General features: G+C 36.7%; 1 protein-coding gene across 1 annotated transcript in view; it reads left to right on the top strand.

Moving 5' to 3' along the window:
* The window catches only part of LOC119409670 (glutamate receptor ionotropic, kainate 3), a 123,069-nt gene that overhangs the window by 64,828 nt on the left and 36,642 nt on the right, over positions 1-21,599 (top strand). Inside the window, exons 2-8 of the mRNA XM_037676573.1 lie at positions 4,239-4,412; positions 4,589-4,846; positions 4,938-5,119; positions 8,693-8,746; positions 14,031-14,201; positions 16,538-16,681; positions 20,280-20,387. Of these exons, the coding sequence (XP_037532501.1) occupies positions 4,239-4,412; positions 4,589-4,846; positions 4,938-5,119; positions 8,693-8,746; positions 14,031-14,201; positions 16,538-16,681; positions 20,280-20,387 (1,091 nt within the window). The remainder of the gene's footprint in view (positions 1-4,238; positions 4,413-4,588; positions 4,847-4,937; positions 5,120-8,692; positions 8,747-14,030; positions 14,202-16,537; positions 16,682-20,279; positions 20,388-21,599) is intronic.

Raw genomic sequence — 21,599 nt, 5'->3', positions numbered from 1 at the left:
TAATGTGACGCATTCCACCGGGCAGGTTTATGCATCGCGTCCTACCACCATCCAGGAAGGCTTTGAGTCATAAATAGTAAGATGAGCTTGGCTTCCTGATTTTGCTACTTCCCCCACTGCAACAGAGGTGCATGATTCTGTGATCCCTGCACCAGGGATCCGTTCAGGGGCATCGGCAGGTCACTTCCACAATTTCCAAGCTTAGCTCTCTGCAACCAGGTATTTTCTAGGATTAGTGAAATAATACCAGGCTGACAGGCAGTGTTTGTGTGACAGGCCACGGGAGAACAAAATCCAACACAAAGCACACAGATAAAACATTTACATTATATCTCCACACATATTACCAAAGCATCACTATATTTTCAAATTACTACAAGTTTTTGGGCAAAACACGGATAGCCCTTCATCAGGTATAGTCACACATCTAATGATAACTTTCTGAAAGTTTCAACAAAATCTATCCTGTGGTTCATTAGATATTTTGCTAACTGACATAAAGGGAGAACTCCAGCAGGTAATAATGTTTTAAGCAAAGATCTCACACAATGGGCAGCACTTTAAGGGCTTTGTCCATCGCATTTACCACAACAAATTTTAGTTTAATATCGATGCACTTGACTGAAATGTAGCCATCTTTTTCTGTTTTTGTAAAGTCAGTTGGCTCTGGTGGCCATCTTGAATTGGGCTGACTGAAAAAGTTGAGTTGTACCTTTTAATCATGACTTTGAGTTTCAATAAAAATCTGCCCCCTGGTTCACATTTTGCTAACAGACACAGTTGAACTTTTTCACCTGCCTTTTTAGTATTGAGCAAGTAGAAAAGTAAAGCACTCAGCTGGACTAGTGTGAAAAGTGTTTGTGTTGTGTTTAAATGTGTTGATTTTAGAAAACCCAGGTATATTTGATGTAACAATGTGGATTACTATATTCAATAGTTGTCAACAAAAATTGAATCATTATTCATTTGGTGACATTTCAAAAAAAATAATAGCAAGATATACGTACAATAACTTTGTTAACAAGACTGATTTGCACATCAGTTTATTGTTAGCTACTAGTTTTTATTTAAAAAAAAGTTTGTCAGCATGTTCTGAGCTCACCAGTACAATACATTGGTGGAAAAACTCCCTTTATTTTGAATTAAATCAAATAAACTTTTGTTTGGCTGGATAACTTTAACAATAAAAAGGTTGTTAATGCAAATTATTCTAAACATTTCAAAGTTCATGCTCAATAATCCAAGTAAAAAAAAAATCCACTGGCCACTATGTGAGTGTGCTCCTTTGTGGAACTGGGTTTGTTGTGGCTCCTCAGACTGATGCAGTCCTTTGGATGAAGGATGAAACATATTTAACAACAACAACAAAAAAAAGTTCAAAGAACCTGATTTAACTTTTTTTTTTTTTTTACTTGGATTACTGAGCATGAACTTTGATGTTTTGAACCACTTTGGCTATGGCTGCCTCAGAGGAGTCGATGGAGAGGGTGGACTCCAGAAACCATTTTATTACCATCAAACTGGTTGGCCGCTGCTTGTGGGACCGAGTTTGTTGTGGCTCGTCAGACTGATGAAGTCCTTTGGATGAAGGACAAAACCTTTCAACAACAAAAACAAACAAAAACAACCCATCCAGAGGACTTGACTTAACTTTGTTGTTTTGTTTCTTGTCTTTTTTTCCCTGAGAAAAAAGGAACTTATCTAGAGCTCTGTGTCACTGTACATATATATAATTCTGTTTGAGACTGTTCTGTGGATCCAGTGCTGCCTTGCATTTTTATAAGTTGTTTTTTTTTTTCTGTTGTACATGTTGCTATGTATGCACATTTTGACAATAAGCAATGGGGAAATTGTTGAAATACCTATTTGCTGTAAAGAAGAAATACGTTGGAATTTCAACACATTTGGTTTGAAACTTTAAAGTGTTCTAAATGTTTTACTAAGGTTGCCTCTTTAGTTAAACTGATGGACAAAACTTAACTTTAAGTACAAACATTTCCAACTTTTGACAAAAGTCATTATTATTATTGTTTCTTTCTTATGACAGAAGCCGGCAGAGACGTTTTGCTTTGTTGCTAGAACAGATAATGTGATGAGAGTGGAGGTTGAGGAGCTGGTCTCTCTGAAAACTGATTTTCCTGCAAGCGTCTTTTGAGATGTTGTCTAAACTGTCTTCTTAGTCTGTTGCCAAGCCACAGGGGGACTTTGCTGTCTTTTATTTGACAGCAAATGTTACGTTTGTTATCTTACCAATTACACATCAATTGTGCTTCTCTGACGATTTTAGTGTTAAACTGAGTTGACACTTCCTTTGAAGTTTGTTGAATTAGTTTTGAAGCAAATCTCAATGACTTTGCAAGCGTGTGTCGTACATTTTTCGCTATTTTGATACAGTTTTTGGTGCACCTCTATAATAGGGACAGTTTTTGTACCATAGACACTGGTGAGGAGTTCTGGGAGTCCTCCTCCAGAAAATGTTCAATAAAGTAGATGTCATTCCCTGCATTCTGGTGCATTTTGCCAAGTTGTTAAACATCTACATTTACTTCCATATGTAAACACTTGATTCAAAACTATTTTAGCGAGCTCGGCACAGTTGTGCAAAGTAGCATTAAGCTAGTGGCATGCAATACAGATGCGCTAGCTACGATGCTACAGACGTAGCGCTCTGCTTTACATTACAGAACCTAATAAACGCTTTGCACAAAATCAGTTTAGTGTTAGCTGATCATAAACAAAGAATAAACTTATGCAACTGGAAGTTGCAACATATATCTACATATAAAACACAAAACAAAAGAAAACTAGCTTTAAGCATTAACCTTTAATTTAACCATTAAGCACACTGTACAATGTAATTATGACAAAAATGGAGGATTTATCTAGTTAGCTTTTGTACAGATGAACATGCGGTACTTCCTTTTATCACTGTTGTATTCAGCTGCTCGTGAGGTCGGCCACAGAACTTTATCATCTTTGACATTTTTCCAGATTCAGTTTAGGTTTTGGAAATGGAATAAACTGTATTCCAGTCTTTAAAGCAGGGCTATTCAAATAAACTGCTCAGGGGGCCACAGTTACTGAAAGCCAGCAGATCAGGAGTCGGACATCCGGCAATTTAAGTCATTATGCAAATAAACCAAGTATTATAATGATCTGTTACCTTTTTAAATTTTTTTTTATTTTGCTGCATTGAATCCTAAATGCGATAAAAGGAACCCAAACCCCAGAACCGCAAAAAAATAAAAAAATAAATAATAATAATAATAATATATAAATAAATAAATGCATTTTAAAAAATATTATATATATATATATATAATTTTATTTATTATTTTTTTTACTTTATTTTTCAGGGGTGCCAAGTTAAAATTCAGGGGTTCTTGAGCACCCCCAAAAGAGGCTAAAATTGCCACTGATACTAACACTGTACATGTCTCTTGCTAAAGGATTTTTGTGGTTTTATTTATATGATATTTATGTTAAAGTGAGGAGTATATTGTATAATTTCAAAAGTTTTCTAGACATTTTTAATGTACTTAATTCATAGTTCTAGCGCTGAAAAATCTGACAAAAATGTGAAAGAAAACACTTTTTTTTTGTTGTTTTTCCCTTTTCTTTTCTTCCCTCTGCTCTTCAAGATGTAGTACTAACTGATGGTCTGACACACCACCATCTGAAGAAATACTTTCCTTTCATGTTTATATAGAAATGTTTTGTACATTTTGAGCAGTGCTTCATGCCATCTAAAAAATGAAAGACTTCTTTCCTTTGAATTTTATGTAAAAAAAAAAAAAAAAAAAAGTAATAAAAACAGCGCCCAAGTCCAGTTATCTGCTCCACTGACGTGATATTCTGGTGAAATGAAAGGATATCTTAATGGAGAGACAAGAGCCTAAGATATCCTGCTGCCCTGATGGAGCAGACGCACAAGCATAAACACACACACACACACACACTCACACACACCTTAAATCCTTTATGGTTTCAGACTTCAAAGCTGATAGTTTGTTTTTTTCAGTCTTCCCTGAAAATTAAAAGGGTCTCTGCATGTTTGCTAAGTAAATGATAGATTTCATGTAACATGCACTGCTGCTTTAACTGCTAGTGCAAATGTCTTATAGCATTTTTATCCACTTACTTATCAAAACAAACATTTGTATGTCTCATTTAGCTTTTCATCATATTTGATACCAGTTCTCATCTTTGTTTGTTTTGTTTTGTTTTTTGTTTTCCAGGTGGGATTTTTGAACAAACGGATGGACCTGTTTCACTCGTCAGCGCTGAGGAGCTTGCCTTTAAATTCGCTGTGAACAATATTAACAGAAACAGGACTTTGTTGCCAAACACAACACTAACATATGACATACAGAGGATTAATATCTATGACAGCTTTGAAGCGTCGAGGAAAGGTGAGCGACTTAGTCAATTTGTCTTCTCGCTGTGAACGAGGGCAGCGTTCTCATACCCCCCGAGCTAAATGGGGAACTTCGGTGTTGAAATCTCGTCACCTTGTAATTTTTTTGTCTGTACTCTTGCCGAGCATACTCACCCTATCATTAAGCTGCTGTCTTCTCCTCCCCTTTAGCTTGTGACCAGCTGTCTTTAGGTGTGGTGGCGATATTCGGGCCCTCACATAGCTCCTCATCAAATGCTGTGCAGTCCATCTGCAATGCGCTGGAAGTGCCGCACATCCAGGTGCGATGGAAACATCACCCCATGGACAACAGGGACACCTTTTATGCCAATTTATACCCGGATTATTCTTCATTAAGCTATGCTATTTTGGACCTTGTACAGTATCTCAAATGGAAAACAGCCACTGTTGTATACGATGACAGCACAGGTGAATACATTTTACTTCATACAGTTAAGTTAACCTACAAACATTATATGTTTTACATATGGCTTGTCTTCGTTTTACTGTTTCCTACAAGGTCTAATAAGGCTGCAGGAGTTGATAATGGCTCCGTCAAGATACAACATCAGATTAAAAATCCGCCAGCTTCCTCTCGACACGCAGGATACAAGACCTCTTCTCAAAGAAATGAAGAGAAGTCGGGAGTTTCGCATCATCTTTGACTGTAGTCACCACATGGCTGCACAGATTCTGAAACAGGTGAGACAAGAACTGTTTATGGACCCGGCTAATGTCAGATGGGGCTGTCAAATCCCTAAACCGTGGCCATAATTTGATTTACAGTCATTTTCTTTACTTGCTTGTTGTCTGTTGGACAGTGGATCCTTTTTTTATGTAACCCATAAAGGCAAATGTGAATGTTTCCTCTGCATTTTGAATCAGTCTGCTGCTCAGTAGCAGCTTCTCCACAGCCAACCAAGATACTGGACCTCTTTGTGTGACAGCCATGTTTGGTGTTCTCCATCACGCCACTAAATCTGACGCAGTGAGAAGCTTGCAACCCAGCTGTGATCTTTGTTATCCCCTCAATGCGGATTAGGAATCTGACCAGATGGTCCATGCTAACAACTAAGCATTAGTGCTCCCTGCATTAAACGTTAAATCTAAAACCAGTTAATTATACTTTTTTTTTTTTTAAGTTGCTCTACAGGGTGTCACTGTGATCTGTTTTTTTGTCTTTAAAAATAGATCAAAGCCTACACGTTGACATTGTTTATACCCTAAAACCAAAAACTGAATTTGTTATCCACCATGTTTGGTTTCATAATTGGAACTGAATGTAAATATGACTTTTATAAAGATGATTGTCAGCAACAGGAAGCTGTCAGTATGATGGACCAAGTAGAATGTGTAGGTGGTCTGATGTTGTATGGATGTCAAAAACAGGCTGGTGGATCCCCCTCAAACGTTTGGTTTTCTGTCAGCCTCATGTTTAGCCAACGCATCGCTGCCACAAAAGTTATTTAAATATCTCAGTCCTCCATAGGTTTTGAGATCTAACATGACAAATATTTGCTTCTGGCCAAACAACACTTCTATTGCTAAGAAATCAGCAAGGAAAATACTTCAGGCAGCAGCAAGCTGCTTGCGCAGTTTAAATATTGATATTTATAGTTTAATAAATGCTTTGGCAAATAATTATGATGGTTTATTGCTTGTAGGAGCTAAACCTTTAATTACACATTTGCACATTTGTGGATGCAAAGTACAACTAGAGAAATTGCATTTCCTGTAAAAAAATGCAATGCAGCTTATTGATGAAGTTGCTGAGAAGCAGCTGAAAATAGCTAAAAAAAAAAAAGTTGAAATGTAAGAACAAGCCCAAGATAGAACAAAGTAGAAGAACACATATTTGCAGATTAGGTTTAAATACGCAGAAATGGGCACAAACGTTGGGATTGATTAGCTATAAAAATATGGCATTATTAACAACAACAAAAAAGCTGAAAAATGGCTGAAAAGGCAGAAAGAATCTTAAACTACCTGAAGGAAGTGGATAGAGCTGAAATAAGCTAAAACAAACAAACAAAAAAAAAAAAAACAAGAAAAACATGGAATTTGCTGGAAAAGGTACATTTAGCACAAAACAGCTACTGTAAAAAGTAGCTGAAAAAGCAGAAAAATCTAAAACTAACAGAAAAAGGCTGAAAGTGGCACAATAAGCTGAAATTAGTGGAATTGGGCTGAAAGTAGCAGAAATTAACACAAAAAATGGTAATTTTCTGAAAAAAAAAAGCTAAAAAAAATACAACTGAAAAGTAGCTAAAAAGCAGACGGAAGCTGAAATCACCAGAAGTGGAGAAAGCACTTTTTTTTTTTTCTGAATTGTGCTGAAAAAAGTTAAAGTGCAAAAATATGTAAAATTAGCTGCAAAAGCTTAAATTAGCATTAAGCAACTATATAGTAATTGAAATGGTAGAAACAAGCTGAAACTTGTAGAAACAAGCTGAAAGGAGCATAACAAGCTGAACTTAGCAGAAAGAAGTTAGAAGAAGCACAGAAATGTTATAATTAGCAGAAAGAACCTGAAAGGAGCACAAAACGGCTGAAAAAAAAATGCTGAAATTAGCTGAAAGTAGCTGAAAAAAGTTTAAATTTGCACAAGGAAGCTGAAGCAGAACAAAATGTGAAAGGAGCAGTAAAAGGTTGTAAACAGATCTAAAAATCTGAAGGATGTAAAATGAACTCAATTCATTTTCTGTGAGAAAATGGCAGAAAAAGCTACGTATTTCAAAAAGCCAAAGTTGCACCAATACAAAAAGACATAGCAGGATTGTCCTGAACGAGCTGAACGTTTTGATATTTGTTGAAATAACTTCAAAACTGTGGGACGAGAAACATGTTGAAAATCATACGGACGAAAAATGGATCACAAAAGTGTGAATGCTTCATAAACTCTCACGCATTTAACAAAACAATTGCTAGTAAAAGTAAATTAGGAATCAATGTTGGTGATACTGTTTAGGTGCTGGTTAAAATAGAATTTACTTTTAACATTCCTACCTGTGGATGAAACGTGCTCTTGTAGAAGCTAAAATATGATTTTGTGTTCCTTCGGGTCCAGAAATGTTCCCCTGCACGGAAAGTTTTTGATTTGCAGGTTCTGTTCGTCATGCTAGTATCCCATAAACGTCTGTTTTTCAGATGCAGCTTCTGAGACAACCTCATGCAGACAACTGTAATTACCACATGGTTTATCTAAGCTTAGTCTAGAAATGAGATGGATGTCTGATTTGTGTGTGATGAGACACATTTCAGCTCGTTTGGTTTTCCATGGTAGTGAATTGACTGAATTTTCTAGAGGTTTGAACGTTGCCTTTCAATTACAATGTAACGCCCTTGTACTTTTTTCAGTCTTCAGAACGTGCTGTGATTTTTGACAAGATAACGTTTTGAATTTAACCCTGAGAGCATCACCATCATTCAACATGCAAGTGCAAAACTTTATTTGTACTTTTTCTAATTGGTCTGGTAAAAAAAAAAATAAAAAAAAAATAAAGGAACTTGTTTTATAGCTTTTTAATAATAATGTCATACTTCATTGTCCCATGTCTCATAATTTCCAAACATTAAATTATAATTTGTAAAAGTTTTACCAAAATATGAACATAGACTGTAAAAACAACTCAGCAGTTGAAATCTTTAATTTATCAATCAAAACCTGCGTATATAACAAAACTATGAAACCATTTCAGTGTCATGTATTTGTCTTGATGGTTGTTTTGTCTCCACATAAACTTAACATCTTATTTACATAACCTTGGGTCTTTTTTTCCCCACAACAGATGGCACAATTAAATGGAAAGCACAGCCGCCATGGGAATATGTGCCTTTGAATGTAGATGGAATGAAAAGTGGCAGTGATGGAGCGTTTGGATATGACGCAAAGATTACTGAGTTCTCTTGATTGAAGGCTCCAGTCTCTGCTGGGAGGGCATCGCATGCCCCGAGCCATTTTTAAACCATTTAAATGCATAGAAAAGCATCATGATTTGTTGCTTTTCTTTGGACCACATATGTTTCAGGAACATCAGCAAGTGATGGCAAAATCCTCCCCCATAAAATTAACGGCATGCTAGTCAATAGGCTCATTAAAACGTGGGTTATCTCCCGTTTGCTTTTAAGTCCCGTTATGCATCTCTTTAGGACCGATTGTTTTGAACGTGCTTTACTGATTCTAAAATGCCTTGAAATGACAAAATGATAATTTTCTCCATTTTTGTCTCTCATTTACACCTTTCATTCCCATCGTCAATTTCTGTATACTTCCAGGCCCAGACCATGGGGATGATGACAGAGTATTACCACTATATCTTCACCACTCTGGTAATGTACCATGCTTGTTAATGCAAATAGTCTCGTTTGTTCTCATCTCCTCACCGCTTGAGATTTTGATGAATAGTGGCTAATTGCCAATGGAGTTTGGATCCAGTCCATAACATCAATTTTGTTTGACAAGCTGGAGGCATAATGGAGTCTCGGCTTTGCTGTAGTAACACTGCTTTATAGTAAAGTCAACTGAAGTCTTTGAGGTGACATCACACAAAATGGACTGAATATAAAAATCAGGTTTAAAAATAAATTACATTTTGAACTTTTACATACAAGAGAAAAAATAAATGATTACAATCAAATGTTTTGAATTGATTAAATATGTAAAGTATGCTCCAAACCCAGCAGTAACATAACAAATGTATGATCATTATTCACTAGCTCTCAGATCATTGACAGGTCTTCTTACTGATTACCATTGTCTTTCAAATAATTGATTCAAGACTTTCCTGATGGTTTGAATAATAGAATAGGGAAATTAAAGTGTATACATCTTTTTAAGTGCTATAGTAATAAATATATATTTTTTCTTACAATATATAGTTCACATTCCATCATTAGATTAAGCCAGTAGCAAATCACTGTTGCTCACATTTTTCTGGATACACAATTGTTGCACAATTATGAGACACTTTTTATCGTTGCAATATCAATATTGCAAAGGTTAATTATAAAAACAGATGAAACTGCATTAAACGGCATACATTTGCCATTTAGTTAGAATCGGATAGAATAGCCCTGAAGCCACTTTACAGAAAAGTGGCCTAAATGGTAAAGCACAAAACTTATTTTTTGTGCAAAGTGATAGCAAAACAGAATGGAACTGTGATAACATGACATTTTTGCATCCAATATTGTTATTGCAATATGTATCCCTGATTTTTCAATTGCTTATTTTTGTAATTTTGTGCAGCCCTAACATGCAGGCGCAACGTTTTACTGATCAGCAGTTCTCTAAATATACAGTTCACAATGATGTAACTAATAAGCTTATTCTGAATAAATATTAATTAAATTAAATTCAGTTTATTTATATATCACCAAGGCAATTTTCAGTTGGTTACAACAGATGTCATCTCAGGGCACTGAACAGAAATATTGATATATAAAAATAATAAGTTAACACTATTTATCTGAGGAGTAGACCGCTTTCAAATTTAACTCCATTGCAAAACTCATCTTGAGCAAACACGAAGGAAACAGTGGAAAGGAAAAACTCTTTCATGTAAAAGAAACCTTTAGCAGAACTTGGTTCAGGGCAAGCGGTCATCTGCTTCGACCGGCTGGGTTAAAGAGGAACAGGAAGAAGGAACAGATACACAATGGCAGGTCAAGAATCACATGTTGACATAGAATAGTATGAAATGAAAATTATTAAATTTTAACAATTCCTTTAAAGAAATTAGGTCAATTTGTCCTCTAGTAGTCTAAGCCTATAGCAAGCTAAACAAGCTAAAAAAAAAAAAATCCTAACTATAGGATTTATTACAAAGGAAAGTCTTAAGCCCAGTCTTAAAACTGGACAATGTGTCAGTCCTATGGACAGAAACTGGAAGTTGGTTCCACAAGAGAGGAGCCTGATAACTGAAATATCGTACAGCCTATAGGTGCCACAGACTTAAACCAAGTAATAAAATACATAATATTACTTCCTGTAGTTTCATACAATGTTGCTTTTGGAAACTCTAGGAACCGTAAGTAAACCTGCAATCTCAGAGCTAAGTGCTCTGTTAGGAAAATATGGAACAATAAGATCTGTATTATGAGCTGGAGCTAGGTTGTTGAGAGCTTTGCAGGTTAGAAGTAAGATTTTGAATTAAATTCGGGATTTGACAGGGAGCCAATGGAGAGAAGCTAAAACTGGAGAGATATGATCTCTTCTACTAACTCCAGTTAAGACTCAGCAGCAGCATTTTGGATCAACTGAAGACATTTTAAAGAAGTATTTGGACACCCAGATAACAAATCATCGCAATAGTCCAGTCTAAATGTGACAAATGCAGGAACCAGTTTTTCTGCATCATTTTTAGATGAGACATTTCTAATTTTAGTGATATTACACAGATGGAAGAAGGTGGTTCTCCTTTGTAGTAATGTTTTTAATGTGGGGGATAAAAGACATGTCCTGATCAAAATAACACCAAGATTTTTAACATTAGAGCTGGGGGCCAGATTAATGCCATCCTAGGAGGGCAAAAGACTGAAAATTTAATTCCTAAGATGCTCAGGTCCAACAACTAAAACCTCAGTCTTGTCTGTGTTCAAAAGCAGAAAATCTAGGGTCATCCAGTTTTTTTAAGTTTTTTTTTATTTTTTTTTTTATGTCTTTAAGACATGCTTGTTGTCTAAGTAGCTGATTGGATTAATTAGGTTTCATGGACAAATATAACTGTATCGTCAGCATAACAATGAAAATGTATCCCATGCTGTTTAATAACATTACCTAATGGAATCATATATAAGGTAAAGAGTACTGGTCCAAGCACTGAGCCCTGAAGTCACAACAGAAGTTGTCTCAGGGCACTGAACAAAAACATTCACATGCATTATAAAAGTCACTTAATAAGCTATTTATCTAAAGTTGCCAGCAGATTGTGTTGAATCTTCACTTCATCTCCCATCCTGAACAAGCACCAAGGCAGCAGTGGAAAGGAAAAGCTCCTTTTTAGCAGAACCAAGCTCAGGGCGAGCAACCATCTGCTTGGACCAGCTGGGGTTTGAGAGGACAGGAAGGAGAAACAAACATAGAATGACAGGTCCAGGTGTTTTTACAGTTAATTTATAGCCTATAGGTGCCACGACTTAAAGTATATAAATATTACTTCCTGCAGTTTCATACAATGTTACTAATATTAAAGAACAAACTTAAATTGTGTGCACATAACCAAAAACACTAATTATGTGAATAAATTTAGTTAAATATGCCTTGTGGTCATCATTTTTTGTCAAATGCACTTCAGCAGTTCAGTTAAATATGAGCACAATGCCTTGTAAACACACAGTCGTCACATGTTTGTATCAGCTAAGTGATTTAAACACTGCTGTTTACTTTGAGTCAATCCCACTTACAATTTTGCTTGGGGGAAATGTTTACTAAAGTGTTAAATATGGAGAAATCCAATTAAAAAGCAAACCGTTTGTGATGTTCGAGTCGAGCAGATCTCAGCATCGCAGGTGGATACAAAGTCCAAAAAGAAAAATGACTAAACGTTGAACAAAACAGTATTTTGTAAAGTCAGTTTTGTCAAAATACGGTTGAAACGATTTCAGCTTTAAAATACTTTATTGATCGAACACGGTCAAAGCAGCTGATTAGGTGGTGGTTACATTGACTATTTGAAGATCAGTACTTCTGACCTAGCAGGTAGCCCGTGCTGCTGTGACCCTGGCTGCACAGTGACAAGCAGACAGAAGGGGAATAAACACCAGCATGCTCTGTGCTGTTCCTTTCACCCTCTGTTACCGTCTCTGCCTCTTGTGTACTCACACTCGCCGTCTCCGCAGACTTGGCCAGTCTGTTGTGATGATGCGTTCTGACATTGAGGTCCAGATATCATGTGTCATTTTTCACCCTTGACAGCACCGACATTGTTCTGTCATGTGTCATCTTTTATGCAGCACGTACTCTCTTTTAATGCGGACATCTAAATTTTCTTTATGTAGCTGCACCCCCAATTTGTGCATTTAACTGCTTCCAAACTGTTTGTTCAGCAAAATCCTTATCAGAGAATCAACTTTGTCCTGCAACAATATCTTTCCCACGAAGTCGGGATATCTTTATAGAATCAGTGTTGTATCCATCTAAAGCTGCAATATGCTGTCTTATTGATAGACATACCATTAAGGAGATTATACCTGGCGGCTTGATTTGATCCAAAGTAATGAATACTTGCATGGTGTACATGGCAATACAATTTCCTCTCGATGGAATTCACTGATGTCTGTGTTTTATCTTCTGAGGTGAGGGAAGTGCCGACTTATTAGAGCGTGAAAAGGCAACGACACAGTGGTACGAGGGTAATAACTTCCATGTCCTTTGAAATGAGTCTGTCATCGCTCCCGTCTTCTAGTAGCTATCTATGAGAACCTTAAACTGAGAACTTAGTTATGTTAGCCCCTCCATAACGCTTATACGTGCCATCAGAGATGTGCACCGTGTTTTCCCGGTGAACATTTGAGTGTAATAAAATTGTAGGAACATATCGAGTTTTGCTACATGTGAGTGCAAGTCAACTCCACCTAAAACAAATTAGGACTGTTCTAGTTTTCTAACATTTGTCATACAAAACAAACAACAAATATGACGATTTAAAAAAATAATAAAAAAATACATATATATATATTTTACATTAAAATGCTGTCAGTTAGTTTGCATTTTTAGCAACAAATACTGTATAAAAACCCTCTAATCTGTCATTTTAAAACAGTTGTGATTTCCTTTCCTGCTTTATTGTGAAAGAACTGCAGCATCACAAAATAGATTTTTTTTTTTTTTTTGTCACTGAATATCAATGACCATTCTTCAGTGAATGTCTTGCATGCTCTTGCTCCCCCAGCACAAACCCCACAGGGTGCTAATGAAATATCTATGTTCATCCAAATGTCTTTTTTTCAACCCCCCGGGTCCAATTTTACCCGACATGTGTCAACATGTGACTTCACACTTCAGCTGCAATCTGTGCCCCAGAAATTACAGTGGCTCAAATTGAATTGCTTTTTTACTTGGACGATGCCAAGGCAGTGCAAACGTTGAATTATTAATTTGATGCCACAAAACAAGCTTTTTTTGTTTTTGAATACCATTTATAATTATAATATGTCCCCTCCCTATAAAATGCATCCAGAGATTATTTATTTGATTTTCATGAATGTGATTAATCAAGGCAAAATAGATCACCTTTGCTTGAGCATTTGTTGTTGTTGTTGTTGTTGTTGTCGTTGTTGTCGTTGTTGTCGTTGTTGTTGTTGTTGTTGTTGTTGTTGTTGTTGTTGTTGTACATAAAATATTTAATATACATTTTTTAGTTTTTCAGACCATTTCCATATCTTAGGAACAATTTGGTGACTATTTTAGTGCAAAGTAAAATAAATAACTGCACATATTTCAGTTTCCTTCATTTGATCATAATACATTTATTTGTTCATCAGCTGCAGACCTAATCTATTTTTATATTGGCAGAAATAATCTGGATAGATTATATGCTTGAGTGAAAGATGTTCAGTGGTTTGCTATTCAACAGGAATCTACTGTATCTCACATTTCTTTTTCTTTTAAAAGGACCTGATGGCCATTGACCTTGAGCCTTATCGCTTTTGCGGTGTGAACATGACCGGCTTCCGCATCCTCAACGTTGATAATCCTCAGGTTGCATCAATTGTGGAGAAATGGTCAATGGAAAGGCAGATTCCACCGAAACCTGACTCAGGCCTGCTGGAGGGAATCATGACGGTAATGATAATATAAAAAAAAAAAAAAGGTGTTATTGTGAATTTAAAAAAACAATTATGAAGCAGTTTGTCTTAAATATTTGTCATGAAATCTTCACTGTAAAGGAATATAAATCTGTGAATATTTGTACAGATTATGGTCCAGTAATAAGTACAACAACTTGGTGGGAACATTCTGACTGACTTCTGGACTTCATACTCATGCACATATGTTGAACTGAGATTAAAAGTGCTTGACCATTTCCAGCAAAGTTCAGTCAGGTCATCTGGATGGTTTCTTTTTTTGTTGTTTTTCTTGTTGTTGAGACGTTTCGTCCTTCATCCAAAGGACTTCAACAAGCTCAGTCCCACCAGCAGCACACTCCCATAGTGAACCGACCAGTTTGCTGGTGATAAGATGGTTTCTGGGTTTTGGTTTCAGAATCTAGAAATCACAAAATAGTCAAGTTAAATAAGTCCTCAAGGCTCAGTGAGACTTACCTGTATAAATAAAGGTTGAATGAAAAAACAGAAATGCTGCATTTTTTGTGTAAACTTAAAAGATTTCCCAAAGGGATCATACAGAAGAAGTAACATTCATTTACTCTGTGCTACTCAAAGATTTGTAAACATGACAGATGGTTTAAAAAAAACTTGCCTGATTTCAAGTATGTCTGCTTCTAGACATGTTGATAGGAAGCTCCTACGTATATTGGTTGGACTAATGAATATTATTAACCTTTATTTAACCAGGTAAATCTCACAGAGATACGGATCTCTTTTGCAAGGGAGGCCTGGGCCTGAAGGCAGCCTAATATGCATGTTTTTGGTCTGTGGGAGGAAACATGAGTACCCGAAGAAAACCCACGCATGCACGAGAAGAACATGCAAACTCCACACAAAGATTCCAGGTCCAACTGGGTATTGAACCCAGGACCTTCTTGCTGTGGGGCAACAGTGCAAACCGCTGAGCCGTCGTGCTGCCATATTTATGATGCATATATTCAAAACAGTGATAGTGAAACGTTTAAAAGCTTAGTTCCTTAACTTTCGTTAGTCATCAAGTAGATGTAAATGTTTCTAGTGATTTTTATTACAAAATGCCTGCTCTCTTTGTACACTTCAGTAAAATGAATCTTCCTTTACTTGCAGAATGTTCATCACATGACATTTAGATTTTCCTTTCACTTCCATGTTTTTGTATTCTGTAATATAGGATAGACAAGAAAAGTTACAAAGCACACAAGATACCCTGAACTAGAGTTGCACCTGGGTCCAAAAAATCAGCCCCAGCCCACAGCCATCATCTCTGAACCCCACCCAATCCGACAAATTAACAGTAATTGTCCACCCCCCACCCCCCACCCACCCCCCACCCCCCGGGACATTTTAATTAAGCTTTGACTGCTTATAAGACTATTATTAACAGTTGGTGGACACGTGGCTGAGCAAAGGGTGCAGAATATCGGAGCTGAGGAGCCATCAAAGCGCATCAACTGCTTCCCCTGCCTCTGTGTATATTGGACCCTGCTCTGACATGTCAGATATTTTGTGATCTCACCTGCTTGGGTCGTCGGCCGTGCGTGTCCGCCGAGTGCAGCAGATGGTTGAACATCCATTTGGGCTGATGGATCGCTGGCTGTAGTCCATCTGAAGATTAACTGAACTTTTTACCTCTTTCAACTGGCAGTGAGCACACAGTGAAATGGCCGCATGCAATATGGCAAGCCATGTTTGCATATAATTGGATTGTTGGCCGCACACGTCCTTGACATAATAAAAAGCCCGACACCAACCTGGTCCGCACATTAAGCACATTATTATGGCCTCGCCCAGTCCGAATTCGGGTCGGGTTGGGCCGGGCTCATTATCAATGACAACTCTATCCTGAACACATCTAGGTTTCTGAACTCAATAAATTTAAATTGCATTTATAAATTTCAAAGATTTAGGCTTGAAAGAGTTAAAAAAAAAGCATGATGCACAATAAAGTTCTGACATGACAGCCACATTAAATTAAATATTACTAAAATTATTAAAAAGAAAACATAATGCTCTTATGTTAGAACAATTTCACAGCACAGAGTGTGCTGATTTTGGGACAATGTTTGTTGTGGCGCCTCGGACTGAAGAAGTCCTTTGGATGATGGACAAAACGTCTCAACAACAACAAAAAAAGAACCCATCCAGATGACCTGACTGAACATTGTTGGAACAGTTTCACATGCTCTCGTATTTATTTCTACACATTACATTGTGAAACTTTAACATGAACATAGTCTAGTAGAATTGTGACAGCAGAAAGTTTCCCTTTTATCCTGCAGGCACCAGCTGAAATAATGTTCCCCCTTATTCCAGACAGATGCAGCTCTGACCTATGATGCAGTCCACATTGTGTCTGTCTCGTACCAGCACGCTCCACAGATGACTGTGAACTCACTCCAGTGCCACCGTCACAAACCCTGGAGGTTTGGAGGGCGCTTCATGAGTTTCATCAAAGAGGTGAGGGGGCACCTTTGGCCTCTTGTTGTTTGATTAAACTGAATGTGCGGTAAAAGAGAGCACAGAAGTGCAGCTGAGGGCAAGGCAGTCAATTTATATTTAAATATTTACTCAACAAATCAATCATATCCACATGGAAAGTGAACCTCGACTTGATACGCACATCAAAGCAGCATTTTGTCAGCTTTTCAAATCCCCTGTATTCGTAACCTATTTTTCCAGAAAGCCTGTATTGTAACCTTTTGGAAGCAGAACCTCTGTAATCATCTTTCATTTCATCTAACGTGAGTGGCTGACAGTGCCTGAGAATGATTTTTAACAGCCTTTGCAAAATGGCAGATAGAGAAGGCTGCTGCTATTTGTGGCTTGATGTTTTAACAAATCATTTGTGCTTCTGTTGGGTTTTGTTCAGACGCTACAAATGGAAGGAACTCCACTCCTTTTTTCTTCAAATGAAATCATTAACGTCTTAAAGATTATCAGTTTGGTGGGTTTTTTTTAGTCTCCAATAAGGATTCCTACATGCTGGATATGATGAAAGCTAATCCTATTTTAGGAAAACAGTTTCCTGCATTTTGTACTGGGTCTCCATAGGTGACCATCACCTGCTGCTCTTTTATACGAGATGGTGTAAAACACCCTGTTACCATTTATGACCTGTTTCTAGAAGGGTTCTCCTTCAAATTTCATCACAACAACAGTGAGAAAATCCAAGCAGAGTTATTGTCCGTTTCACAACTGGCCCCAGAGCTAAAATTAAAGTAAAGCCAGCTGCCTTTAAATGTCAAAAGAGAACTTAAACAAAAGACATAAAACAACTTTTTTTGTAATATGTTCCTCTGCCTGGCCTGCACTTGTTTCAAAGAGGTAATTAAGAGCAAACAGTTTTTTTTTTTTATGAATACAGTTTATTGTATTTACTGATACCTTCCTTCCAGATTCTTGGAAGTGCAAAGAAAAATAGCACAAATGAAAATGTTTTTTCTTATAAAAAAATCAAAAGACAAGAACACTTGTTAAGAAAACGTTTACATGAAACAAGCTCCAGAAAGCTTCTAATCAAGATCCAAAAGTGAGACTTTCTTCCTGTGAGGTGATGGTGCTAACCAGGGCCGGTTCAAGGCATAAGCAAACTAAGCTGCTGCTTAGGGCACCGGGGTCACTAGGGGGGGTGGGGGGTAAGTGGAATAGATGTTTTTCTTTTTTTGTAATTATTTCTATATGATTCTATTACACACAATTTCATTATAAAATTGTGAATATATATATATATATATATATATATATATATACATATTCATATATAAATATATATAAATATATCACAAAGGAAAACGATACAAAAGAGCTCATATAACCTGTGTGTAAGTGATTAAAATTGTGTTAAAACAGTAAAACAATTGTGTGCTTCAATATTACTTAGTCAATACAAATCAGTTTTTACATGTATAATGCCAAAATACCCAATCATAAAATATTTACTTTTTAGAAGTAGTTATCGAATGCAGAAAAAGTTATATTTTAACAGTTTGTTAATAGGTACTTTTATCAATACATTCTGCCATGTCCGGCCTTTTGAGGTCATTGATGTGGCTCAAAATAAAAATGACTTTGACACTCCTGCACTAGATGATATATACAGTACATATAGGGTAATGTAAACAGGGCTGTCAGAGTTGCATTGAGTTTATGTTAGGTGAGTGAATGATCTGATCATCTGATTGTTGATTGCAGTAATCTGCATTATTAGCAGAAACAGAGCTCCCCAAACCAAATTTTGCTGAGGGCCCCTTGGAGGCTTGGACCAGTACTGGTGCTAACCACCACAACATGTAGCCCAACAAACCTAACTGTGTTTTAAATGTATAAAATATTTTTACAAAATTAACCCTTGTTTTCCTAAAGTTTTGATTTTTATAAAACGTTTTTGTGCAATATGTCATGCCAGGCTGGTATTTCGACCAGTTAGTCAGGTGCTCAAAAGTTGGCAAGCAGAACTCAAATACTTCTGCATCAGTTTGTATTTATTAGTTTGGACTGAAATCTTCCTGTAACAGGTTTCAAATAAGAACAACACAATTGTATTGTGTAAATTATTTCTGGTACAAAATGTCTCATAATATTATTCTACTCATCATCCGGGACAGAATCCATCGACTATTGACTATTGTTTGTAGCACAGCTGTAGAAATAATCCTGCTTTCAGCCAAAAGCAAACCCATTTGTGTATGCAGAATTTACATGATAACAATGGACAACAAACAATGTCTGGCTTGTATCTATGGCAATTAGTTTGAACCAATATGTATTTGTGGCCATTTTAAGTACATTTAGAAAAAAAAATCCATAAATCATTACTAGAGGCAAGGAAATAAATATATAAAAGAGTCTTGCAGTGTTTGGGTATTAACTCAGTGCTGATTTACACTCGCTTCAGTACAGGAGTCTGACATGTTCTGAAGGTTGAACTGGCCCTGCGGATGTGAAATGGCTGAGGCAAAGAATATGTCATTCTCTGAATTAAAGCTGTTTGAATATGCCTCCCACCTCAATGGCAATAGGCCAGAGGGAATGAGGTATGGAAGGGTTTTAAAAAATAGAATGCCACAGATTTCTCCTTAAAGCTTCGATTATTTATTTGATTTTTTTTTTGCAACACAAGTTCCTGAAAGCTATGGGTGAGAGCAATAAGTTGCTGCGGTGTCATAGCCTGAGTTTTAAATATCAGTAACACAAAATGACTGACTGTTTTATTGTATCAAGACCTCTTGTGTACATCAATGACTGTGGCTGGATAAAAGTGACACTGAAGCCTAATTAAAAACCAATTTGTTCAGACAAAAGCAGAAGATATGAAAACAGTCTTTGAATAGCATTTTTTTTTTTAAATGAGGATTCCCTCGTAACAAATAAACATGCAAATGCAAGGGCAATGACAATGAGTAGTCAGTATCATCAGTCCTTCCACATGGCTGCCTCTTTAAGCTTGAGAGGAACAGATATGTAGCACAACCTGCCATGTTCGCACCTGCAGTCATCTGTGGAGGTGGTGGGTATCAGGGAATCATAATAAGGGGCAGTTGTGTTCCCCCCCCCCCTCGTGGGGAATCAAGCAAAAGGAGATGGCTGTTAATTAACTCCGTAGTCTGGAGGGGAAATGCGTTGGAGGCGTCGAGATGTAAAATGTAATTAGAAAAAGGAAATGCAGCTTGTACAGTTTGTGTTTGTACTTTTGATTTATGTGTGTGTGTGGGAGTGAATTAGCTTGCAGTTGAAAGATAAAGTGCCATTTGTTAGCAGGATTTAAAGATTTCTGTGTACTTATTTGTTTATTGCATTTATGTGCTGTATGTACAGATAAAAATAGAATGAAATGTGTCGTGCAACAGCTTTGGGTCAATGTCCTGACCATTCTTGCAAGGTACATTAACATTTGATGCAATCTAAAGCAGGGACTGGAGATTATATGCTGCAGGTTAACAGATGCAATTTGTTGTAAGATAATTAGACTTGTCAAGGGTTTAGATGGTTCTACGATGTTTAAAATGGGGTTGATAAGAATTTTTAAAGAAATGGATGTACAATTGTTTTCTTTTAGTCTCACTGGGACGGATTGACTGGAAGATTGTCCTTTAACAAAACAACTGGTCTGCGCACAGACTTTGACCTGGATATCGTCAGCCTGAAGGAGGATGGACTTGAAAAGGTAACTTATTTTAAAACATTGTTTATTGTCATTTTCTTTGTAAGTGTAAGGCCAATGATTCATGACACTACGCAAAAAAATACAAATCTTCTCGAATATAACTATGAAAGGAGTTAAAGTGAATACTTGATTTTTTTTTTTTTTTTTTATCAGCCGCATAATTTTCTTAATGTGTGTTCTTGTACATTTTACTGCATCTTTTAGCAAATTGGCTTGTCTGAGATATAGGTTGATGAAGTGCATAAAGGCACACAGTGCTTGATAATTATCATATAGGCATTGTGTAGGTAGATGTTACAAAATGTAAATGAAAATAAAAAGAATACTTGTTGTAGAACAAATGCACAACTACATCAGCATTTGTTCTCTTAATAGTGATCATGCAATATGAATACATAAAACAGTGATGAGTTCCATCATGGTTCCCTCAAATACTCCCTAAAGGCCAAAGGCTATACGATATAATAGAAGCTTTTCAGCTTATATTCCTCCAGAAGGAGCTTTAAAGTAATTCCCCCTCCTTTCATTGCCATCCTCTTTTGCATGGGGGTCAATAAAGTATGGTACAATTGTACTGCTAAAAGTGTTTGTCATATTAGTGCCTTCTCTTTGTGTTTCTGACAAATCTTTGCTAAGGCATGTTAGTGTTAATCCCAAAGTGTACCGCTAATGCTGGATTTCTTTTCCCTAGCATATCCGTGGAATCGACTTTAACTGTGTGAGCCTGTTAAGATGTGGACTTTTTTTTTTTTCTCCCCCTCAACTAATCCCTTGTAATTGAATATTAGCCCAAGTTTGAGCTTGTGCTAGAATTATGAACAGGTTCTCAGAGTGCCACTTCCACTCACAGAGAGCATGCTCAGGATGGTGAATTAAAGTGCAATACTGTTTTTTTTTTTCTTTTTCTTCCTGTTCTCAGCTGCATGAGCAAATAACTTTTTGTATTAAATATTGAACTAATCATGCTAAATGAATTGAGCTAATTGTAACTGGGTACAATTAGAGGGAGTTTCGTAAAGCGGAAAGCATTTTGATATTTTTAATTCTCTTCAGGAGCCCTCTTTGCTTGTGTGACAAGCTGTAACTAATGTGGTTTTCAAATTAAAGCATATGCCTCTCTCTGGATTAGGCAAGGAGGACATTAACAGGCATTTTTTCATGCTTGTGTGTGTGTGTGTGTGTGTGTGTGTGTGTGTGTGTGTGTGTGTGTGT

Source organism: Nematolebias whitei, chromosome 5 (assembly GCF_014905685.2).
Source record: "Nematolebias whitei isolate Nwh7 chromosome 5, NemWhi1, whole genome shotgun sequence".
Classification (NCBI taxonomy): Eukaryota; Metazoa; Chordata; class Actinopteri; order Cyprinodontiformes; family Rivulidae; genus Nematolebias; species Nematolebias whitei.
Note: the sequence above shows the minus strand (reverse complement) of the source record. Positions and strands in the feature narration are given on the sequence as shown.